The 24,724-nt window shown below is 56.3% G+C and overlaps 1 protein-coding gene and 1 long non-coding RNA gene across 13 annotated transcripts in view; one reads left to right on the forward strand and one right to left on the reverse strand.

Annotated features, from left to right (window-relative positions):
* PRKAR1B (protein kinase cAMP-dependent type I regulatory subunit beta) overlaps window positions 1-24,724 on the forward strand; it is an 86,145-nt gene that overhangs the window by 14,581 nt on the left and 46,840 nt on the right. For all 10 annotated transcript variants that reach the window (XR_009497768.1, XR_009497767.1, XR_009497766.1 and 7 more), the window contains one exon: window positions 2,293-2,384. Coding sequence is in view for 5 of the 10 variants with exons in the window: in XM_059898756.1 (XP_059754739.1) it covers window positions 2,293-2,384 (92 nt within the window). In the remaining 5 variants the exon portion in view is untranslated. The remainder of the gene's footprint in view (window positions 1-2,292; window positions 2,385-24,724) is intronic.
* On the reverse strand, window positions 13,966-24,020 carry LOC132349050 (uncharacterized). 3 transcript variants are annotated; one of them, XR_009497617.1, is made up of 2 exons: window positions 23,958-24,020; window positions 13,966-19,050 (listed from the first exon to the last, which is right to left on the reverse strand). It is a non-coding gene; the product is annotated as an uncharacterized LOC132349050 (long non-coding RNA). The 3 variants fall into 3 exon arrangements; XR_009497616.1 differs by having other exon boundaries at window positions 13,966-21,113; window positions 23,958-24,014; XR_009497615.1 differs by lacking the exon at window positions 23,958-24,020 and adding an exon at window positions 22,057-22,300 and having other exon boundaries at window positions 13,966-21,113.

The following is a 24,724-nucleotide window of genomic DNA, read 5'->3' on the forward strand; positions in this document are numbered from 1 at the left end:
CCCCGCGTCCCGCCCCCGCGTCCCGCCCCGCGTCCCAGGCGTCGGGGCCTTGGCCTCCCTTCTTCTTCCGCAAGGTCGTCGTGGTCCCTGCTGGCCTGAGCCCGGTGCGTACCTATCGGAGGCTCTCTTGGGGGCCCCGCCACCCCCATGGTTCTGTGACCCCAGTAGGCTGGGGACGGGGCGGGACAGCCAGGTCCTGGGGTGCGGGAGGAGGAGCCCCGTGTCTAGGGCCTCGTGGGTCCTCTTCTCCTGGCTTCACCCTCGAGGCTGGACCCCAAGCTCAGAGCCGCCCAGGGGTCGCCCTCCCCTGCCCCGGACACCATCCTCCCTCTCTCTCCGGCCCTCATGCTGAGCAGGGCGCGCCTTTGTCAGGGGCCTCCCCGGTGTGGGACCCCGTGTGAGTCACCACACTGGTGGCTGCGTGTGCCCGAGCCCTGCCTTGGACATGGGCCTGCCATTCCATCTTATGCGTTTCTACAGCCAGCTTTACTCTTTAAAAAAATTTTTTTATTTTTATTTTTTGACCTATTACAAAAATTTATTTTAAAGTATGGCAAAATGTGCATAGTAGAATTTACCGTCTGTGTCAGCTCAAGCTGCTGTAACAAAAGACTGGCGGCTTAAACAACAGACATTCACCCTCTCACAGTCTCTAGGCTGGGAGTCCACGATCCAGGTGCCGGCAGGGTGGGTTCCTGGTGAGGACCCTCTTCCCTTCCTGGCCCCCAGGTGGCCGCCTTCTCGCCTGTTCTCACGTGGTGGGCGGGGTGGGGAGAGCGAGATCTCTAGGTCTCGACTTACGAGGGTGCTGATCCTGTCTTGGGGGCCCACCTAAACCCAGTCACCTCCCGAGGCCCCATCACTAAACACCTTACCATGGGGCTAGGGCTTCGACACGTGAATTTGGGGACAGTTGGGCCACAGCACCTCTTTAACGATGTTTAGCATCCAGGTCACATTCTCACCATTGTGCCACGGTCACCGCCATCATCTCCGGCACGTTTCATCTTGCAAATCTGAACCTCTGTCCCCATGAAACAACCATGCCCAGCCCCTCCCCAGTACTTACTACTTTTATAATCAGGGAATAAAACTAGTAAAAGTGCAGCTTAAAAGCCCACCAGGGCACTTCACCTCTGTGGCCTTCCTGCCAAAACCCTGGACCCCTGTCTAGCCCGGAGGAGATCCCCAGACAAACCCAGATGAAGGGACATTCTGCAAAGTAACTGCCAGACCTCCTCTGAGAAACTGTCACAGACCAGAGGGGCTGAAGGGCCATGACGACTGCATGTGGCCTGGGTGGGATCTGGGTAAAACCAAGGAGACAGGACAGACGTGGGTTTAGTTGCTAGGATGGTACCCGGCTGGTTCCCTAGGTGTGACGTGTCACCACAGTAACCCAGGGTGTTACAGGAGGGGAGAGGGTGCAGCGTGTAACGTCCGAGCTGTTACACAGTTGTTGGAGCTGGAGTGGCTTTTCAGGGGGCTCCATCCTGCCTCTCAGGGATCTCTTTGTAAAGGGTTCCATGGTTTTAGATGCGGCGCACCCACGTGCGGGGTCCCGATTTCACCATCCACCCCCAGCCTGGAAGAGATTTAGGGGCAGCTGAGCATGAGGTGGGGGTCATGTCCCGGTCCAGACAGCCTCCCCTCAGTGTATTTTAAGGGAGGAATCTTGGCGTTGGAAATGCCAGTGCTGGTCGTCAGCTGAACGTTGATTCACTGGACACACCTCGAGCTTGCCAGGCTGGTCCCAGCGGGCGTGGGGATGACTTTTTAACCACATTTTGGCCAACAAGGTCCAGGCCCCTACCCAGCCCTTCCATCACCACCTGAAAGGGTGGAGCCAGCCTTGGGTCACGGTATCTTTTTTTTTTTTTTTTTTTTTCTCCCAGTTTTCAAATATTTCAACGAGTATTTATTACCTGCAGAAAAGCCAGTGGAGTAAAGAAATAAAAACAAAAGACATAATAATCCAAGGGCCTGGAGGCCTTGTAGCATCTTCTACAGGCTCTGAAGCCCACCGGCGCCTGTCCACCAAGACCCCGAGTTCTGGACAATACGCAAACTCTCGGGTCACTCTGGGCCCCTTGTCTCTTCTTTATTTTTCAAATATTCAAAAATTGTGACATGCAGCTAGCATTTCAAGATTTCTGTCTACCCTCACTGGTAATACCACCTTGAAGGCTGAGCGGCCCGCTTTCTCGGGATCGAGGAGGGGCCCAAAGGGCTAGCTGGGTCCAGGCCCTGGTCCAGGATGCCCACAGGTCTGACTGCCGGGCTTCCCCGCAGGTCATCCCCAAGGACTACAAGACCATGACGGCACTGGCCAAAGCCATCTCCAAGAACGTGCTCTTCGCTCACCTGGACGACAACGAGAGAAGGTAGGAGCGGGAACGGGGCTGGTGGGATGTCCTGCTCCAGGGGACACGGGTCAGTTTTGGAAGCACGGGCTCATGGGGCAGGGGTGGCCCCCAGAGATTTAGCGCTGTGTGCACTTGGACTGCCTCCTCCAATCTGGGCTGTGATCCAAAGTGCCTGCAGGCCAACCTTGTCACAGCAAGACATCTCTTCTGCTTGCAGAGGGCCTGCCGTGCCCAAGCTAAACTCACTGCCTCATGGGCTTATGGGTGAAATGCACGTCTGTCCGCGGAGCACGGGGTCCTGAGGGAGGGTGACTGAGCCGGGGTGACCCTCAGCACGGGCTGGAAGGGGCTCGGGGGTGGATATGGGGTGGGGGCGAAAGTTATTCCAAGGAGGGGGCCTGGGGGTAGTGAAGGGGCTGGGATGCTTTGCTTGGGAATGGGGAGCATGTAAATAATTGGGAAAACTGGAAAATTTTAAGCCACAAAGCAAAAATAATCACTGGGAATGTTTTAGGGGCAGTTCTTCAGGATTTGATTTATGCACATATCGTAACCCTGTATTGTCACAAAACGGAATGGCGTTCTCCATAGTTTGTCACACTTGAGAGGTGGTGAGCGTCTCTCTTTGTCAGTAAGGGCTTTCGTGGTCTGTGGTCCCCCGTTTCTATGGGGTTGTGTGATGTGACTCCTCTCCTGCCATGGCTGTTTGCATTTTTTATGATAAAGAGCATTTTGATGACATGCCCATACTCGTATGCTCGTCGGGAGTATTTGTCTGTTTCTTTAAGATAAACTCCTCGATGTGGATCAAAGGGTAAATGACGTTTGAAAAAAATTTTTTTTTTTCTGTTCTTGGCAAACGGTGATTCTTCATTAGAATAACTGAGCACATTTTGAGAACAGTCCATACAAGATGTGCACATGACATGCAGATACACAGAGTGAAGGGAAAAGGCCTCTTTGCGTCCTCCTGCCCACAGTGACCACCAGCCGCGGCCTGGACCGGCCCCTCCAGGCCGTTCTCTGCATGCGTATCGTGTGGAAACAGGCGGGACACACGCACCTTCTGTGACGCGGGCCCGGGGCCTCCCGTGTGACCACTGCGGTGGTTGTGGGCGTGCAGCTGCATCAAGGGCTGGGTCGGTTTGTCCACCGCTCCCCTCGCCAAAGTCACTGTGGACGTTTCTAGTTTCCCGTGGTGCGGGTCTCCGTGAAGAGTGAGGAGTGGTGCTTTTGCGGGATAGGGTGGCTGGCGCCGGACAGGTGCCAGTGTGGGTTTTTAGGCTTTTGCTACGTTGTGCTGGCTGGTCCCAGGAAGGCCGCAGGGGCGTCCAGAGGACCTGCAAGTGGGGGTGGTCCCTCCCCGCCCACAGCGTGCTTCCCAGGCGGGGGCGAGGCTGGGTTGGCTGCGATCCAGGCTGAGGTGGAGATGCCCTGTCTGCAGAAGCCCGTGGCGTGGGGCAGGGGCGGGGCTGGCCGGTCCTCCGTCTCGGGCCCACCCGTCCGTGCCCGCTCCCTGGGGGGTCAGCCTCACCGCTGCCTCTGCTCTCCGGCACTTGCCGGCTCCTGGTGGATCCACGGAAGGTGGACACGTGGGACACCTCGCAGTCGCCCTCCCCCATCTCCCTCTGCTGAGTTGGCTTCCCCTGCCCCGGACACACCGGGTACAATCGCCTTATTTCACGTTTGAGGAGAGAGGGTGTCGTTTCTCTGACTACTGGTGACACTTTGCTGGGTTCATGGCCTTGGAAGCTGCTGAGCGGTTCAGTGGCCTGGACTCTTCTGCCCAGAACAGAAGGGTTTGGGCTCAGAATCACAATGCTTTTCAGCAGGTCACACCCTTGCATGGCCCCTTCCAGCTCCCAGGTAGCAGCGGGTTCAGAAAGTCTTAGCTTAGGGCCAGCCTGGCCGAGGCAGCTGAGCTGGACTCCCTGTCGGGGCCGTTCCGGGTGTGTGTGTCCAGGAAGCGTATGCTGGGGTCCTGTGCCCTCGGCCCTAAGTTTGCAGAGCCGCACAGCTGCCTCTGCCTCAGGCTTTACCGCACCCGAGAGCCAGGCGGATGAGAGGAGGAGGAAGCAGATGGTTGGATTAAAATCCCTCTTTTCAAGGCTGGATCGGAAAGAAAGCTTTCACACGGGGAGTGTCTGCTTCAGATCTTTTGTTCTGCGCAGAGGAAAACACACTTCCCAGATCGAAGCCCGCACAGGCTCCCGTTTCTGGCCACGGCCTCTAAAGAGACAGGCTGACGGTTCAGGAAGCGGGTTCCAGAGGCCGTGGGCAGGGAGACGCTGTCCCCTGACCTTCCACGTGACATCTCCCGGTGCAGCATCCAGGGCCTTTGCTTTTCTGTCTGCTGGACGCTGGGCTTCGCAGCTTTGTCTCTGCTCAGCTGCGGTCTGGCGCGTGCCGCCCAGTTCTTTCCAAGTTTGCAGGGCGTCTGGCGAGCCTCGACGTGATGCTGCCTGCTGCCCTCTCTGCTTCCCTGCGTGAGTAGCGTAACTAGAATATTCATGTGGGTAAATCCTTGTGGGAGAAACCGTGTGCTGCTTTATAACCCCTCCTGCTAAATTCAGGTTTAGGACAAAAAAAATCCCACGGTCTCTGGCTGGGTGCTTTTGCTCTTGCCAGTGTTTTCAGCTTGCGTGGAGCTACAGCAGCGGGGAGACAAGGCGAAGCCTGTGTTCCAGCCCTTTGCTTTAGGAGAAGGTAATGCAACGTGGCTGAGGGACAGAGCCCCTACCCCGAACTGCCGGGCTTCCTTCTGGATGGGGCGGCATTTCTAGTCGGCATTTCTCGAAGGCTTTCTCTGGGTCTGTGTGGATACTTTGGAGCCTCAGTTTCCACCCCCTAAATAAAAAGGGTGTCTCTTGGCCAAACCACAGCACCTGGCAGAGCTTCAGTTTTCTCAAGTGTCAAATGAGGGTAATAAAACCTACTTTGAGGCTTGCAGTGAGGATAGAGTGAGATAGTGTCCATGGGCGTATCATTACCATCATTATAATCACCTCCATCATCATCACCATCACCGTCATCACCATCATCACCATCGTCATCACAATCCTCATCACCATCACCACCATCACCACCATCGTCATCACCATCACCACCATCTTCACCATCATCACAATCATCATCATCACCGTCATCACCACCATCACCATCATCACCATCATCACCATCACCACCATCGTCATCACCATCATCACCATCTTCACCATCATCACCGTCACCACCATCACCACCATCGTCATCACCATCATCACCATCTTCATCACCATCACAATCATCATCATCACCGTCATCACCACCATCACAATCATCACCATCATCACCATCACCAACATCATCACCATCATCATCACCATCACCGTCATCACCACCATCACAATCATCACCATCACCATCTTCATAACCATCATCACCATCTCCATCACCATCTTCATCACCACCATCACCATCATCACCACCATCATCACTATCGTCACCATCACCATCATCACTATTGTCATCACCATCATCATCATCATCATCATCATCATCATCTTTCTGGCCCTTTGACTTGTGGGTGGGGCTGAGTTAGTGGGCATCTCTCTGGATGCAGCTTTGCCCCTCTGAGGTTGGCTTGGCCATCCAGATGGAGCCCATAGCCAGACCCCTCTGCCCTTCAGTGCTTAGTCTGAGGAAGGGGCTGGTTTGGCCCTGAGACCACTCCGCAGTCATTCTCTGCTCCATCCTGGGCCTGAGGTAGGTGAGTGGGCTCCTCTGGGCCTCAGGACACAGCAGGAAGGACTCTGGGAGGCTGGCTTGTCGCCTTGTCTCAGTGAACAGTGAGGGGAGGGCCCTTGCCCCTTGCTCCAGGCCAAGCAGCACATGTCCGAGTTGGGGCTGGAGCGGGATGGCCTCGTGCCCTGGGCTGGCCCCTTCAGAGCCCTGCTGAAGAGTTGAGTAGTCCTGGGGAGGGTCCAGGTTGGGGGCTGGCAGGTGCAGCCTCCCCACTTGGTTTCTGCTCTTGTGAGCAGTGGCAGAGGCTTTGTCCTGCCTGGGGACGCAGGGGCCCGAGCAGGCTCAGAAGGAAGCCACAGGATGCTCCAGAGCCCTGGCGTGTGCTGTGGCTCCCAGCCTGTCCCCCGAGGGTGCACCCAGGCCCGGGGGAGGGAGGTGGGGGCCCTTGGGTTCCATCAGGTCCCTCCCCGGCTTGCCCGCCCACTCGGGTGCCTGGAGATGGAGCGCCGCTGGAAGCCAGAAGTGTGACGATTAGGAGGCCCTGCGTGTGTGCGTCGGGGGCAGGGTCCAGGCAGTGGCACTGCGTTTCGGGCCCTCGGCCGGGGCTTCATTACCGGAGCCGCCAGACGGGCGGGCGGGGGGCAGCGAGGGCACCTCACCCTGGGGCGGCCTTGCTGGCAGCGGGCTGTGCTCCCTGCAGCTCTAGTTAAGACAGGCCTCTGGCTGCACAGCTGTGTGTCTTCCGCCCACCCGCATGTCTCTGCAGTCTGTTATTCCACAAATCGGCCCGGGCCCCCGGGTGATGGGAAAAACACACCCGTCTGCTGAATTCACAGTGAGTGCAGGGGACAGACTCTGTTTCTCCGAGACACTTCAGCCCCTCTTGCAGCCTGGCTCCAGCTTTGGGGTTTGCTGCCGTCCTTTCAGGCGGTACTAAAAACCAAGATTAGCATTTTGGAAAACGCAGGGCCTCATCCGAGGAGATGCTTAATGGGTTGAACTTGCAAAAAGTTCGATTTTCGTTTTGCACAAAGCCAGGTTCGCTCTGGGCAGAGGAGACCTTCAGGTTCGCACGTCGTGGGCTGTGTGACCCTGCGGGGTCGGAGCCGTGTTCGGTGCGAGGCTGAGACCTGGGACCCTGGAGCCTGCGTCATGGCGAGCTCTGAGCCAGAGCCCGGACCGCAGGCCTTGTCTGCAGCATCTTGTTAGAATGGTGCTGGCCTCGTTGTGGCGGCTTTGGGCAGATGAAGCATGGAGGCACACGGAGCTCAAGCAAGCTGCCATGGCCACCCAGCTGGGCCTGGGGGAAGCTGGGATGTGAGCCTCGGCGGGGACGGGGCCGCCCTGGGCTGACCTGCCTCCTGCCGTGATTGCATCACCCAGCTCCCTAATCTGTTAACCTCGCCCAGGATCTCGCTTATTTGGTGCCATAATGTTTTAAAACTTGTAGAGTTTGGTGGTGAGAGGTCTCCAGGACGCTGCAGACACGTTTTCTCACACCAGCCGGTTCACTGTTGATGTCGCCTGACAATCACCCTGTAACGTGATTGGAGGTGCCCGCAGGCAATGGGTAACTGAGGCCAGAGGGGCGCGAAGTGGGGCCATTTCTCTAGAAAGGAGGGACCCTCGAGATGCCCTTGCTGGTGAGCTGACCCCACCCCCTCACGGTGTCGATCCAGCCCCAGGATGGAGGGACGCCTGGGGCCCTGGCCTGGCTCCACGCTTGAGCCCTGGTCACTACCAGCAGGAAGTTGCCTGCCAGCCGGGTGTGGGGAATTCACCAGCTGGCTGGGGCCCATCCAGCCTCTCAGCAGACGCAGGTACTCCCCCATGTGTCAGGTGGGGAAACTGAGGCTCAGAGAAGGCAGGTAATGGCCCAAGGTCACGCAGGTTCTGGGGGCAGCGACCAGTTTTCCGGAGGCAAAGTCCCGCGCTGCTCACAGCTCCGTGGGTTGAGAGCGCTAGTCACACAGACTTTGCTCTGTTTTGCCAGAGCTCGGGTCCCTCCCAGCCCTACAGCAGCCCTGAGAGAGGGACGCGGCCGCCCCTCGTCCCGCGGAACGGGGGCCCTGGTTGAAGTGTCGTGCTGTCTCGTCGCTTTGGGACCCTGGACACAGCCCCCCTCCCGTTGAGAGTCCTCCCCAAGGGGACCCATGTTTAAAAAGTGAGTCATCCTTTCCTGGGACGTGGGTGGTCCCACCGGCGTCTGGTGGATGCTGGGGGTCCACAGAGGAGGAAAGGGTCTCGTGTCCCTCGGGGTCGGGGTGCTTGCTCCGCAGAACCAGCGACCTTTGAACCAGGTCTTCAAGGACAGGCAGGAGGGGGTGGGACAGGCGTTCGAGTGGCGGGGGCACATGGGCAAAGGACAACGGGGCGAGAGTAGGCGCAGAAAACAAGCCGGGCTGTGGCTGGCGGAGCGAGAGAGTGAGGCCAGTGAGCTGAGTCTGGGTTGGGCCACGAACTCAGTGGACAGCTGCCGCTTCATAAACAAAAGTCCAAGAAGAAGCCAGAAAGGTGCGTGGTGTCTTCCCTGCGTGGACAGTTTCTGGGGCGTCTTCCCGGATGTGGTCTCACAGTGGCCCCACAGCCCGCCCTGTTCCTCTTGGACGTCGGAGGGGCCGGCTTCACGTTCTGGAAGGTGTGGTAGGGAGGTGACCCTGCCTTCTGCTGGAGAGTGTGTGTGTGTGTGTGTGTGTGTGTTTGTATGTGGTGTGTTCATGGTATGTGTGTGTGTGTGTTCGTGGTATGTGGTGTGTGTGGTGTGTGTGTATGTGATGTGTGTGTGGGGGGTGTGTGTGTTCATGGTGTGTGTGTGGTGTGGTTGTGTGTGTGTATGTGGTGTGTGGTGTGTGTGTGCATGGGAGGTGTGTGTGTGGTGTGTGTGTGTGGTGTGTTCATGGTGTGTGTGTGGTGTGTTCATGGTGTGTGTGTTTGGTGTGTTTGTGTTATGTGTGTGTGTGGTGTGGTTGTGTGTATATGTGGTGTGTGGTGTGTGTGTGGTGTGTGTGTGTATATGTGGTGTGTGGTGTGTGTGGTGTGGTTGTGTGTATATGTGGTGTGTGTGTGTATGTGGTGTGTGGTGTGTGTGGTGTGGTTGTGTGTGTGTATGTGGTGCGTGGGGTGTGTGTGTGTGGGGTGTGTGTGGAGTGTGTGTGTGTTTGTATGTGGTGTGTGTGTGGTGTGTGTGTGTATGTGGTGTGTGTGGGGTGTGTTCATGGTGTGTGTGGGGTGTGGTTGTGTGTGTGTATGTGGTGTGTGGAGTGTGTGTGGGGTGTGTGTGTGTATGTGGTGTGTGTGTATGTGGTGTGTGGTATGTGTGTGTGCGGTGTGTGTTTCTTACTACCAAGGAACTTCTTTTGTCTGGTGTCATGAAAAGCATTTCGGTGATTCTCTGTTAGGTTAAAAATGACCATTGTTTAGCGTCTGGCTGCCGGGGTGTGGGGGGTGGGTACGTCCTTGGCTGCGACAGCGGCGAGAACAGTGTGACGAGCCCCGGCTTCAGGACGTCGGTCATGGCCGGTCTGGTCTCTCCCTCCTTCCCACCCCCGCCCCCGCCCTGGACCACTGGAGACAAAGTTCAGCCATCAGCCAGTTCCACCTGCGAACGTTTCAGTGCACGGTGCTCCTTTTTGTTATGGTTTCCTGTCCTCACGGTCACCTCGCATCCCGTAGGCTCACTGGGGGCGGCTTTCTTGCTAGGTCGTGTGCGGGCTGCTCTCTGCGGCTCTGCTTCTGAAATGGGTCCTGCCTGGGGGTCCGCATTCCCGTCTACTGAGGTGGGTCCCCTTCGTGGCGCTTGCGGACATGGGTGGGAACAGCCAGGACCCCCCCGCCCCCCGACAGTCAGTGTTTTCTCGTTTCTCTGAGGATCCAGCCCACCCCACATTGCATCTTGTGAGATGACAGCTGGTTCACGCGTGTCCTTCAGGAAATGCAACAGTTGCTAAGAGTCGGGCAAACAAAGATGCGCTTTGATTCCGGGAACAGCTGTGGGGAGGACACACCGTTTCTGTCAGTTGCTCCATCCTAGTTTTCAGGCCGTTGGACACGGATCCCTTTAACCCTTTGGCTCCCTGGGCTCCTCCCACCCTGTAACTTGCTAGGTTTCTTGCCCCTCGACTGTGGACACGAGTCCTGGGATGCGGCGAGGCTGAGCCTGGCCGTCGGGGCCGGTGCTGGGAGCAGGTGCGGAGAGGCGTGCTGCTCTTCCCTCAGAGGAGACACAGCTCTGGGGACGCTGCTCTTGGGGGCAGGTGGACGTGGCCTGCGAGGCCCTCGTGTGCTCAGAGGGGGTCCTCGTCTCTCAGAGGCACGTGGGCCGCTTCCTGCTGCGGAAGGTCCGCTACTCCCGTCTGCGTGGCCTTTGACCCTGTGAGCAGCCGTTCGCCCCATCCCGTGGCACCCAGTGGACCTGTGAGGTACGGTTGTCCTCAGCCCCAGTGTGAGGAGGAGGGACCCTTGCCCAGGGCGGCTCTCCTATGTCCAGAGGTGTCTCTGGACTGTGCGTCATAGGTGGCAGCTGGAGACGTGCCCTGTGGCGGAGGCCGCGCTTAGCTGTGCATCTCACAGGTGTGGTGTCTTCTTCACGGCACATCCTGCTCCAGGGGCCAGAGGTGTGCTGTGAACAGAGCCACCCTCCCCACCGTGGAGCTCCATTCTTGGGGGAGAGATGAAGAGCCGACAAGTAAACGGCTGGAGGACACGGTGCGTGAGGTGGAGGAGGTTCTAGGGAGGAGTGGGGAATGGGGTGGCCTGGGAGGCCTTGTTCGGAAGGAGGTTTGAGGAAAAACCCGAGGGAAAGAGGAAGGAGACCAGGCAGGCAATTGGGGAAAGAGCATTCATGCAGCAGGGGTGCAGGTGCAAAGGCCCTGTGGTCAGGAGCATGCCTGGAATGTTCAAGAATCAGCAAAGAGGTCAGTGAGGCTAGAGCAGAGCCAGGAAAGAGGCCAGGAATAGGCAATGCGGACACAGACACAATGAAGCTAAACACATAGGGCCTTCTGGGTCACTGTGAGGGCTCCAGCTTCTACTCTGAGATGGGAGCCTCTGGAAGGCTTGAGCGTATAGCTAGCCTGTCAGGACTTCCATTTGTGTAGGGTCAGTCTAACCCTGTGTTCAGAGTAGAAGGTGTAGGGGACCAAGGAGAAGTAGAAAAACCAGTTGAGAGGTTGTTTTGCTAACCCAGGTGAGATGATGGTGTCTTGAACCAGGGTGGTACCATTGGAGGTGGTCAGTGTTGGTTAGTTCTGAATGTGTAAAGGAAGGGGCTGGGTCTAGCCTGGGATGGCTCAGTCCTGATGTTTGCCTGCAGTTCTGGGTCCCTGTCTTGGTTATGGGATTCCTTTTAGGCAACAGCAGTGATGATGGTGATGTTGATGATGATGGTGATGGTGATGGTGATGATGATCGTGATGATGGTGATGGTGACAATGATGATGATATAATGGTGGTGATGATGGTGGTGGTGGTGATGGTGATGATGATGTTAGTGATGATGGGGATGATGATGGTGGTGATGGTGATGATGAAGGTGGTGATGATGGTGATGATGGTGATGATGGTGATGATGATGGTGATGATGATGATGATGGTGATGATGATGGTGATGATGATGATGATGGTGATGATGCTGGTGATGATGATGATAATGGTGATGATGGTGATGATGATGATGGTGGTGATGATGATGATGGTGGTGATGATGATGATGATGGTGGTGATGATAATGGTGATGATGGTGATGATGATGGTGATGATGGTGATGATGCTGGTGATGATGATGATGATGGTGATGATGGTGATGATGCTGGTGATGATGATAATGGTGATGATGGTGATGATGATGGTGATGATGATGATGGTGGTGATGATGATGATGATGGTGGTGATGATAATGGTGATGATGGTGATGATGATGTTAGTGATGATGGTGATGATGCTGGTGATGATGATGATAATGGTGATGATGGTGATGATGATGTTAGTGATGATGGTGATGATGCTGGTGATGATGATGATAATGGTGATGATGATGATGGTGGTGATGGTGGTGGTGGTGGTGGTGGTGGTGGTGAGCACGAATTATAACACCACGTTAGGTGTGTGTAGCTCATTTAACCTTTCAACTGGCCTTCCTAGAAACCACCTGTGATGGGTGTTGTGGACTCTCCGGCACTCCTGCCCCTCCCCAGCTGTGTCGCACCACATGGTTTGGGAAGGGATTGAGTGCACTATGGGCCTTAGGCGTGGACCTTGTTTTCACCCAGTCTGCCTGAGTCTGTTTGTTAAGTCGCTGTGGCTGGACCCTGTAACCCAAGTCTAAGAGGAGGCTCAGGGAAGTCCAGCCCTGCACCACTGACCAAAGAGCCTGGTTTAGACGTGACCCTGGGACCCTCGCCACTTTACAGGTGGGGTCAGGTGGGCTGCTCCGCCTCCTGGCTTAGCTTCGCTGGGGGGGGGGCTGGGGGGCGGGCCGGGGCTGGAACCTCCATGTGGCGGGGAGCTGCCTCCCAAGAGGACTCCCGTGGGTTCTCCCGTGGGAGCGTTTGTGGGACACGTGCGGCTGCACAACGTGTAGCCTGGGGCCCCGGGAGCCAAGGGCAGTTTTCTTCCAAAAGCATTTGGTGTCTCAGGTCCTTCCAAGGAGGACGTGGCTGGTATTGATTCTGCATCTATCGCAGCTTCATCCACGCCGCCCCGCGAGCACCTGAGATACCTGATTCCATCCATCTCTCGTGGTGACCCCGCAGGTGTGTCTTAATCTCTGTCCGTTTTATAGGTGAGGAGGTGGGGACTCGGGGGTGAAGCAACCTGCGTATGGTCCCCGCTCAGCCAGGCCAGGGTCCAGCCGGTCCTCAGGGCTCTTCCCTGCTCCCCATTTGGGAAAGGTGGCTCCCTCTGCGGGCCCCTTACTTGGCTGCGTGCACGTCCAGGCGGGGCGCTGTGGGGAGCAGCCCAGGGAAACTTCTGGAAAGCAGCAGGGCCTACATGGCCCATGGTCCCCGGGCTTCTGAGCTTCTGGCCCTGAGAGGTGGTGATGTTAGGGGCTGCTTTGCTATTAGGAGGAGGCTAAGACCTCCGGAAGCCGGGGTTGGGAGCATGGCTGGCGCTAGACGACCTTGGACTTGTCCTGGCCTTGCTGTTTGCTGGCTGCATGACCTTGGCAAGTGATGTAACCTCTGTGAGCTTCAGGAATGTTCCCTCTGCCCAGGAAGACAGGAAAGCCACGGTCCCCAGGCAGGAGCCACTCCCGTTCACCTGGCCGTCCAGCGGGTGTCTGGTGCTATCCTAGGGCAGTGAGCAGGTGGGCAGGGGAGGGGGCGTGCAGGAGATACACCTGAGCGGGGATGGGCGAGGTCTCTGCTGGACAGAGCAGCCAGGGAGCTCCTCTTGGAGGAGGGGTGTTTCAACCTGAAACTTGGCGAGTATGAGGGGCAGGGGAAGCGAGTTTCTGGCAGAGGGACAGTCTGAGGGCCAGAAAGAGCCTGGGGGTCAGAACTGGCCAGGCCGGGAGGGCCAGCAGCAGGTCCTGCCACTGCTGAGGGCCATGGTCCCGGGCCGGCCATGGAGACCCTGGTGTGAGCCTCCAGGGGCTGCGCAGGCAGGGTCTGAGTCCCAGGTCTTGGCCTCTGGCTTTGAGCTCTGGACCGACCTGCCAGGGACGGTGTCTGCAGCCGAGACCAGCCTTTCCCCGTCTTTCTCAAGATCAGCCTCCTCCCATTCAAAGGGGACGCCCAGCTCTCACCCTGGGTCTTCCCTGGGTGGGCTGCCCCCAGGTGCTTCGGGCCACCAAGCACTGGGACAACCAGATTGCTTTCAATAAGGCGCTACAAATCAGCATCGTGTAAGTACTCTAAATGATGTGTTTCCAAAACAGTTTTACTTTTTCAATTTAATATTTATTTATCAAAACTTAATGTATTTACTTTTAGTCAGCTCCGTGCCAATAATTTTTTTAAAAAATTTATTTAATTTTGGCTGCGTTGGGTCTTTGTTGCTGCGCGCGAGCTTTCTCTAGTTGTGGCGAGCAGGGGCTACTCTTTGTTGTGGTGCACAGGCCTCTCATTGCGGTGGCCTCTCCTGTTGAGGAGCACAGGCTCCAGGCGTGTGGGCTTCAGTAGTTGGGGTGCACGGGGCTTAGTTGCTCTGCAGCATGTGGGATCTTCCCGGACCAGGGCTCGAACCCGTGTCCCCTGCATTGGCAGGCGGATTCTTAACCACTGCGCCGCCGGGGAAGTCCCTGCCAATAATTTTAAAAACTCAATCTTGAAGGAAAATTTTAATACTTGTAGTCTTCTTGTTATAGGAAAAAATTGCAAAGATTCACACATCTCTTCCAGAGCAGCATGGCAGGGTGATTGATAAAATACTTTCAAGCATAAGTGTTTTTACATTAGGATAAGTTCTGTGGGAAAACAGTAGAAATATCTGTTCAAGGAGAGAAGGAGCAACCAGCTAAGAGGGTTTTTTACACCCCCTATTTCTTGGTTGAAGAGCTGGTGGGTGTCCAGTCCCCGTGGTAAATCAGCGTTCTCCAGAGAAACGGAACCCGGAGGATAGAGACATGTCTGAGGACGTTTAACGTAGGGCTGGCTCTTGGGGTCGTGCAGGCCGTGAAGCCCCACCAGGTGCCGCCTGTGAGCCGGATGCCCAGGGCCCAGTGGGGCTGTGCAGCCCGAGTCCAGACGCTCGAGAACCCGGACATGGATGCTCAGGGGCGGGGAGCGTGGACGTCCAGCTCAGGCGGAGAGCGGACCTCCCGTCATCTGCGTTTCTGTTCTGTTGGGCCCACAAGGGATGGGGTGGTGCCGCCCACCACGGGGAGGGCCGTCTTCACGTGGTCTGGACTCAGAGGCTGATCTCTTCCCAGACACCAGCCCAGACACACCTAGAAATCACGTCTCACCAGTTAAGTGGGCGTCCCTCGGCCCAGGCGCGATGACACGTAAAGTGAACTGAGACGCCACGGATTTTTATTTCCTGGTCTATGTTTAAAAGAGTAATACAAGCAATTTCAGCAGCTAAAACGTCAGCATTTACAGTAGCCCAGAAATTCCTCCCTTTTGCAACTATGTAAACGTTCAGTGAAACGTTTTAGATGTTTAAGGACAGAGCGTGTGGCCATATTAAAGGACCCTGGTCATTCGAGGACCAAGTTGGGGACTGGGGATCTAGTTCACATGCATTGGGGCTGCTGGGGTCCCTGATCATGGGGGCCACAGGTGGAGGACGGATGGAGGGCGGGCTGTGGCGCGGGGGCAGTGGACAGACTGGTGACAGTGCCAGGTTGGGCCCTGGCTTTGGCTGGTGGCCTGGGTGGAGGGTGGAGCCTGCCAGCTCGGGGTTGATGCGGCCTGGAGGGCGGAGGTGGCAGGTGGAGAGATGGGATCTGGCCACACAAGCTTGAGCAGCCTGGCCTGCTGGGTGTCCAGAGGGAGGTGTCAGGCCGCCGGGGGTGGCCCTTTACCCCCAAGATCGTTTTCTGCCCTCGTGCTGTGGCCCCGCACCTCTGGTCCTCGTTGGCCTTGCCTCTTGGGGAAGCCTGGCCTCCTGGCCCTGCCTGGGGCCCCGAGCCGCCCCTGCTAGGCCTCTCTGCTCCTCTCACTGTGGCGCCGTGAGCTCAGCTACTGCACCTTTTGGATTCGAACCTCTTCCTTTTATGATGGGGCTGATGGCCAGTTTAAGCATTTAAATCTCGTTTTTAATTTAGTTTGTTTAACGTGGCTTCTTGTTAATTACCTGTGCTGCAGTGTGGAGCTTGGCTCCCCTCCGAGCAGTTTCCTCGTCGTGTGATTTCGTGTGGCTTGTCACGAGTTCAGGGGTCTGGACCCAGAACAGGGCCATTTCCAAGTGATGCTTTCACGGAAGACAAGGCTTAATTAATTGGGTGGAAATAACGATGATTCCGAGAGCAGCTCTGTGAGGAACAGCGTTTTTGCTCTTCTTGTCAGTGATTTAATAGCTGCCGTTCATTAGCCGGGACCCTGGGAGGAAGAGGCTCCGTCCTCTGTGTCCTCGTCTTGCTACTTGGTGCTCAGAATTGCAGGACCGGAAAAGCTCACGAGTCTAAACTTCCCCATGTCTGTCCAGAAGCGCTGAAATTGTTCCTTAAAAATCCCCGAGGGCTTCCCTGGTGGCACAGTGATTAAGAATGCGCCTGCCGATTCAGGGGACACGGGTTCGAGCCCTGGGCCGGGAAGATCCCACATACCGCGGAGCAGCTAAGCCCGTGCGCCACAACTACTGAGCCTGCGCTCTAGAGCCCGCGAGCCGCAACTACTGAAGCCTGCACACCTAGAGCCCGTGCTCCGCAACAAGAGAAGCCACCGCAATGAGAAGCCCACGCACCACACGAAGAGTAGCCCCTGCTCGCCACAACTAGAGAAAGCCCATGTGCAGCAATGAAGACCCAACACAGCCAAAAATAAATAAATAAATAAATAAATAAATTAAAAAGGAAAAAATATCCCCGAGAGGCTGGGCTTGTGGTGCTGAAGCTCCTTGGAGCCGGACCTCGGGTCCTGGCCTTGTCCACCCGGTGAGAACTTGGACTTCCCTGTCCTCCTTCTGTCCTTGCCCAGACGTGCGTCTGCACAGCTGACTTACCTGGCCGGGTGTCCACCCTTGGGGTGGGGGCGTCAGGAGCCCGGAGTGGGCGATGCAGGCAGGATTTAGATGGGTCTTCCTTGACGGTTCGGGGCTGCTCCGGACACGGGAGCTGTCATCTCAGTCACGTAGAGCATCTCCGCACCCTGGTCCACCCTCCTGCCTGCCCCTGCTCGGCCCCGTGCAGACCCGAGGCTCAGTGCGCTGTGTGGGGTGACGACAACCCAGGGCCTGGCAGAGTCGGGCAGGGGCTCGTGGGTCTGTGAACATGCTTGTACAAGTCTTTGCGTGGACCCACGTGTCCGATTCTCTTGGGTGGGTTCCTAACGGTGGAATTTCTGGGTTCTGAGGCTACCTTTACGTCTAACTTTTCCGAAGTGGCTGTGCGTTTCCAGGCCCACCTGCAGTGACGAGGTTCCCACCTCTCTGATCCCTGCTGAGGTTCCGGGCCGTCTGTCTTCCAAGTATAGTCACTCTAATGGCTGTGGCATCTCGTGGTGGGTTTGATTTGCGTTTCCCTGATGGCTAAGGAGATTGGGTGTCTTTTCCTGTACAACTTCTTTGGCAAAATGTCTCTTCAAATCTTTTGCTCATTTTTTGAGCTCTTGGTCTTCTTACTGTTGAGTTATAAGAGTGCCTCATGTATTCTGGATACAAGCCCTTAATGTGATATATGGTTTACAGATATTTTCTCCCGGTCTGTGTTTCGGTCTTTTCATCTTCTCCACAATGTCTTTTAAAGTTCAGTTTATCAATTTTTTCTTTCAAGAATCATGCTTCTGTTGTTTTATATAAGAACTCTTTGCCTAACCCACGTTAATGAAGACTTTATCATGTTTTCTTCTAGAAGTTTTATCATTTTAGCTCTTCCATTTAGATCTGTGATCCACTTTGAGTCCCTTTTGTGTGTGGTGTGAGGTAGGGGTCTGAGGCCGTGGTGTTCTTATGTGGACGTCGGGGTGTCCTAGCACCATTTGTTGAAGAGACTGTTATTTCCTCATTGACATGTCTCGGCACCTCCTCAATAATCAACTGATGATAAATGTGAGAGTTTATTTCTGGGCTCTCGGTTCTGTCCCACTGATCTGTGTGCCATATCATCACACCAACACCACACAATCTCGATGGCTGTGGCTTTACAGTGAGTTTGGAAATCAGGTCGTGTAAACCCTCTCACTTGGTTCTTCTTTTTCAGAATCGTCTGGGCTGTTTTAGGGCCTTTGCATTTCCATATGAATTTTAGATAACTTTCTATTTAAAAAGCCTGCACTGAATTTATAGATCGATTTGATACAGAACTGGCGTCTTGTCAGTATTGAGGCTTCTAAGTGATGAACAGGAATGTCTTTCCGTTTATCTAGATCTTTAGTTTCTCAGAAATCCTCTGTCGTTTTCAGTGGACAAGCCTTGCACTTTTTTTGGCAAATGAATCCTGCAGTGTTGCGTTCTTTTCAATGCTCTCGTGAAGAAGACAGGGTTCCCAGCAGGGTGGGCTGGCTGTGGAAGCTCTGGGGGGCTCTGGTGGGCAGGAGTGGAGGTGGGTGGGCAGCAGGGCGGGAGTGGCGGGGCCTGGCGAAGAGGGAGCCTCGTCCCTACACCCCCGAGGCAGAGGGTCCGAGCCCAGAGTGCTCTGGGCTTTGGGGCGGGGGCTTTGCCCATCCTGAGCCCCAGGGGGACAGCCTGTCAGTCACAACTAAGTGTGTTATCTCCACGTGGGGAGTAGGGTGAGATCTCCAAATGGTTTTTTAATTTTGTGAGGCATGTTCTCCAACTTCTGCTGATGGCTCTGGGACTAGTTAGGGAGAAAGTTACTCCGCGGCTAAGCACGCGCGGCACTATTTATCTGGGCGTGGGACTGAAATTTAAATGACAGTGTGCCAAATCGAGGAACTCACGGTTTTCTGGAGATGCTCGTTCCACGGCATTTATCGTGTGCCTGCTGGGTGCCACGCGCACTCGGGTGCTGCCACGGTTGCGAGGTCGGCGGATACAAGGTGTCTGCGGTGACCTTCTCCTCCAGGGAGGGCAGCGTGAGACACGTGGAACGTGGGATGAAGACAAGCTGCGGACTCACATCTGAACGAGGACTGGTATCCAGAACGTATAAAGATCTCTCACGATTCAACAATACAAAACCAAGTAATCCGGTTAGAAACTGGGCAAAGACCTGAAGAGACGCTCGACCGGAGAGGACACTCGGATGGAAAACAAACCCATGAGATGTTCAGCTCCTCAGGCAGCGGGAAATGCAAATCACTCTACACCCATCAGGATGGTTAAAATGAAAACCGCTGGCGAGGACGAGGAGGAGCTGGCCCTCTCATCTGTTGCCGGTGGGAATGGCAGCTGTTACAGCCTGGAAAACATTTTAGTAGGTTCTTAGAAAACTAAACATGTAACTGCCATGTGACCCAGAAATTGCAGTCTTGGGCATTTATCCCAGAACAATGGAAAATTACGTTCACGTGAAAACCTGTGTGTTAATTTTGCTCATAGCAGCTTTCTTTGCAAGAGTCCCAGACTGGAAACAACCCAGGCACCCTTCAGGAGGTGAGTGGGTACCGTGGAACAGCACCCAGCCAAAAAAGGGAACAAATTACTGACACACACGACAGCCTGGGTGAGTCTCGAGGGGAGTGTGCCGAGTGAGGCCAGTCTCCAAAGGTTGCATCCTGCATGACACCATTAAAATAACATTCTCAGGGTGACAAAATTATAGAAACGGAGGACAGATTGGTGGCGACCAGGGGTTAGGGACTGGGGTGGGGTCCTGGTGCATCTGGACGGCATCAGTGCTGGCACCCTGGGTGCTGTGCTGTGGTCTCCCAAGGTGTTACCTCTGGGGAGATGGTGACGGCCACACGGGCTGCCGCCGTGTTATTTCTTACAGCTGGTGGCCATTGGCTGGGAGGTGCCGGCCACCTGGCGTCACTGTGCTCCAGCTGTTGGAGAGGGAGGGGCCATTCTGGTGGGGCAGGAGGGGCCCTGGGATCAGGCCTCCTTGGCCAGGGCTGGCAGCAGACCCCCAGCCCCTGTTGGAGGAGCCCGGCATCGGGTGAGTGTAGTGCCGCGTGGTGGCAGGGACACAGTGGTCGTAGCCGTTGGTGCACGTGCCACGTGCCGGGCGTGGCACTGATGCTTCCGCAGCTCTGTCGGTCGCTCCACTTCGCAGATGACGGGCTGAGGCCCAGTGGTTGGCCTGCCAGGCCTCAGCTGGTCCGGGAGCTGCAATTTGGACCCTCTTCCTGGCTGCCGAGCCCCTCAGCCTCATGCCTCACCTCGCTCTGCCCCAGGAGACCGCGGGTCCCGTCTATCTGCTTGTCCCTCTGTCCCACTGTTCACAGACCCCCCTGCGGCCTTCACAGGGCGGGGGGAGAGGGCGTTTCTCTGAAGCTGTTCGCAGGATACGGTCCCAGGGGATCTTGGAGGCCGTTGACTCGTCCCCAGCCTTCCGGGCTCCAGGCCTGCATCCCAGTGTCCCAGGGAGCGGCTTGACCATGTCCACCACTAGTCAGGTCCTCAGACTCTGTGGCCGGCCCCTCTCGGGTCCCTGTTCTCAGAGGGAAGCGAGGCCTGGGCGTCAGCGTGCTTCTGACCCAGAGTCCAGGACACTCGGGGGCCTGCGGGGAAGCTGACCAGGGGGCGGGGCCTACAGCAAGCAGGACCCCAGCCTGGCGGCCTCTGCCCTGGGGCGTGGGCCCGGGTGGCCAGGTACCAGATTTTCCCAGAGGAGCTGAAAGTCCAGATTTTTGTGAAATCTGTTTTTTTGCCTTTTGATTAAATTTTAAACTTTTGTTTTGAAAATATTTCAGAGAGGAAAGTTTCAAGCAGAGTAGACCCGCGCCCTGGCCTCGCTGGCTGACGCTTCGGGGTGCGCGCGCGTTTGCTCTGTGTCTCCTGCGTCTGAGCGTTGTTGCCGTGACGCCGATGGTCACTCTTACTATCCTTGCTTCGTATGGGAGTACGTGACCCCTCCCTTAAACCCCTCAGCACACCTCAGGGTGTCAGGGGATGGTTGTCACACCGGGATCTTTCAGGGACACGACATTCCTAGCTAACCCACAGCCCGGGTTCAAAGCCTGTCCCGATTTCTGGCGTGCCCAGAGCAGTGGCTAGGGAGTTTGGGTGTGGCGTTTGCCCCTCATCACACCCGACTGTTTCAAAGGTGGGCGAGCAGCTTCAGGGTTTGAGGACACGGGGAGACCCAGGCGGGTGGCCCCGTTTGTGCCCTCACCCTGGGCTGACCTCAGGGGCGGCAGGAGGTCGAGCTGGGCCCACGACGCGGGCTCCTCCTGCCTGACCCAGTAAGGAAGCTGCAGAGCTTTCTGGGTTGGGTCTGGAGCCCAGCTCCACCGAGGTCTGGCTGGGAACCTTGGCCAGATACACAGTTCCTCTGAGGATCTGCTTCCAGATTTCAGCCTGTCAAGAAGCCAAATGAAAAGTGAGAAACTACACGTCAGATTTCCTAGGATGGTGCTGGGCCCGGAGAGGGGGACCCAGACTCTTGAGGGAGTGCTGTTCCCCGCCCCCCCCGTCCCTCTTCCCTCCTTCCTTCATTCCTTCATCCATCCACCCAGCGTCCTCTGTGCCGAGCCTATGCTGGGGGTGGCATGCAGAGGCCACTTCTGGGTTGGAGGAGTTCAGGGTTATCGGGTGGGAGGGAGCGTGGGGAAGGCTCCCACGGAGCAGGGTGTCCGGGCGGGGGGCCGTGTGGGGAGACCCCAGTGCCTCTAGGGACTGCAGCCCCTGTGGTTGGGTGCGAGGATGTCGGGAGGGGGTCTTTGAAATAGAAGACGGACGCCAGAGGCCGGCTCGCCCTGCACACGCCCACGTTTATGGCCTTGGAGGGTGGCCAGGGCATGGGTGGAAACGGCCGGGCTTTGAATGGGGTGACTCTGCTGTGGCCACCCCCGGAGGGGAGGGAGGGAGAGAGCCAGGGGGCCTGGGAGGGGCGGTCCAGGGCTCGGCTTCCGCGCTGGCTGGGGTGTCCTGTCCCTGCCCTGGGGTGCCTGCCTCGGGCTCCCCCCCTCGCCTGCAGCCAGCGGGAGGCCACGTGGACTTGTGGACAAAGCCCACTTAGGAGGACTGGCCCCACAGTGCCAGGGCCCAGCCCGCCACGCGGCGTCCATTAGGTTAGGAAAGACAGTGAATTCGGGTCTCACAGCAGCGTAGGAAGTGCCATGGAACGTGGAACATGGACCATGGACCAAGGAATATAGAACATGGAACCCAGAGCATCTGCAGATCCGGAGCCATGACCGAAAGGGCCGATGCAGGGCAGGTGGGCACGGGAGGGGGAGGGGAGGTGGGCCAGACTTCAGGGCCGGGTAAACGTCATACCTCGACCACCCCCCTTACGGACCTTCATTAGTTGTGGTTTTCCTGAGTCCGTGTCCTTCCTGGTCACCGTCCCTCCCCAGCCCCCCCCGGCTTCAGTCCACTTTGTTGTTTCACCCACTGCGGTTATTATCCGAGTGACGCCCAGACTGTCCCTCGCTGGCCGGGGGAGGGTCTTTGTGAGGCTCCCGCCTCCTCTGGCCTGAGCCTCACCTTTTCTGTCATTTTCCTTGCTTTCTGGTATTTCTTTTTTCTTAAAGTCAGGTTTTTTTTTTGTTTGTTTTGGTTTTTAAAATTTTATTTATTTATTTATTTATTTATGGCTGTGTTGGGTCTCCGTTTCTGTGCGAGGGCTTCCTCTAGTTGTGGCGAGCGGGGGCCACTCTTCATCGCGGTGCGCGGGCCTCTCACTGTCGCCGCCTCTCTTGTTGCGGAGCACAGGCTCCAGATGCGCAGGCTCAGTAGTTGTGGCTCACGGGCCCAGTTGCTCCACAGCATGTGGGATCTTCCCAGACCAGGGCTCGAACCCGTGTCCCCTGCATTGGCAGGCAGACTCTCAACCACTGCGCCACCAGGGAAGCCCCTTTCTGGTATTTCAAGAGGCTGCCGGCTCATCTTGTATGTTTTCTGCCCCAGACCTGGAGTCAGTTTTTTCTCTAAAGAATCTAGGTTCCTTTTGGTGGGAAATTGTATTTAGAGACCACATTCTGGGCCCTGGGGGTACTCACTGCTTCAATTTGTCATTGTTGCTGGGCTTTTTCTGCACACAGAACTAGGACTTTTTTTTAAGATAAAATATTTCATGAGTTCATATTGATTCTTCCAGTTCCAGTTCAGGGCTACAGGTTGGCTGGCTTGGCTTCCTTCCTTCCTTCCTTGTAATGTAACGTGATTAATTTGATGTCTTTATCTCTTTTCACCCATGCTGAAAATGCCAGCTCTAAATGACACCAACAAAAGAATTCTTTGCTTTATTGCACCACACTTGCGAGCACACACATGCACACACCCGACCTTAGAATAACAAGACTGTTACTAGTGCCACCAATATGATCAGCAAAAACTGTTTAAGATTTTATTCCAGCTTATTTTGCCCTGAAGCGTCTGCATTTTGGGAGGCGATGCCGTCCGTTGGATACACATTTCAGTTCATTTGCTGCCTTTTACTTTTGATTTGTAAGTATCATTTTTCAAATCCCAGTCTTGTTTTTATAATTGTGTAAAATATTAACATGGTTCCAAAGCCGTGCCCACCAACAAGGTGTGTCCGCAGGATCGTTGATTTACCCCGTGTCCCCGCCAGTCACTCAGCTTCCTTCCTAAGGCCTGTGGGGACCCTTTTACTCACAGGATTTGCCTGTGTGTTGAAGTAGCAGATCGGTAAGTAAGACAGTGAGTCAGCGGATGTGCACAGAGAGTCACACCCCCTCCGCTCTTTCTTAAACACACGCCTGTTCCATCTGGCATGCATCCTGGACCTCACGCCTTGGCAGTTTATAGAGGGTTTTGACAGCACTGGGTCTTTGGGGCTATTCCAGAGCTGGAGCCGTAGGTGATAGGAGTAGATAAACCCCCTCACGTCGTCTGCTTGGTCACATCTCTGCCCATTTCACGGAGGAGGAATCTGCTCGCCAGGCCCACTGCCGTACCTCGGGGTGGCGCACGGGGTTGAGTTTGGGGTCTGCCTGTGGCCGTGCTCGGCGGCTCCCAGGCCTGAAAGGGTGGCCGTGGGCCCCTCTAGCTGCCTTGGTTCACAAGGCACCGCCAAGCGTGTCGAGCCACGGCGGCTGGGCCCGGAGAGTCAGCAGAAGAATCCAGCCCCGGCACTTTCATGGGAGAACCAGCCGGCGTGAAGCGGCCGTGCCCTTGGTCTTACTGCCTCAAAGGGGAAAAACAAATACAGCCGGCATATAATGAGATCCTTACCAGTGAAGAAAGTCCCGGCGCGTCCTGAAGCCTGAAGCCTCCGTGGACCGAGGCGGCTTCACCTCGTGTGCCCCGTGACCACCAGCCTCCCCCGCCCTCGGAGCCCAGTGCCGCCACCCAATGGGGGCCCAGGGCTGCTGGCTGGGGGCGGACACGGATGGCTGCGTGGGACCTGAGCCGGGGCACGGAATGGCCTCCCAAGGCGGGGCTGGGTGCGGGTGTGGGGCAGCTGTCGGGCTGGGCAACAGCGGGAGGCGTTGTCCCCGAGCCAGCGTGTGCTCTCTGTGTGAGCACGTGTGTCCACGTGGGTGCGGGGGTCTCAAGCAGCCCCTCGAAGGAAAGGAGAGGGGGGCTTTCCAGACGTGGCGCGCCGTGCACGTCTAAAATGATGGTTTTTGGGCTTCCCTGGTGGCGCAGTGGTTAAAAATCCGCCTGCCAATGCAGGGGACACAGGTTCGAGCCCTGGTCCAGGAAGATCCCACATGCCACGGAGCAGCTAAGCCAGTGCGCCACAACTACTGAGCCTGTGCTCTAGAGCCCATGAGCCACAATTACTGAGTCCAGGAGCCACAACTACTGAAGCCTGCGCACCTAGAGCCTGTGAGCCACAACTACTGAGCCTGTGTGCCACAACTACTGAGCCCGTGAGCCACAACTACTGAGCCTGCGCTCTAGAGCCCGTGAGCCACAACTACTGAGCCTGCGCTCTAGAGCCCGCGAGCCACAACTACTGAGCCCGTGAGCCACAACTACTGAGCCTGTGTGCC

The sequence above is a fragment of the Balaenoptera ricei genome, chromosome 15 (genome assembly GCF_028023285.1).
Source record: "Balaenoptera ricei isolate mBalRic1 chromosome 15, mBalRic1.hap2, whole genome shotgun sequence".
In the NCBI taxonomy this organism is placed as follows: Eukaryota; Metazoa; Chordata; class Mammalia; order Artiodactyla; family Balaenopteridae; genus Balaenoptera; species Balaenoptera ricei.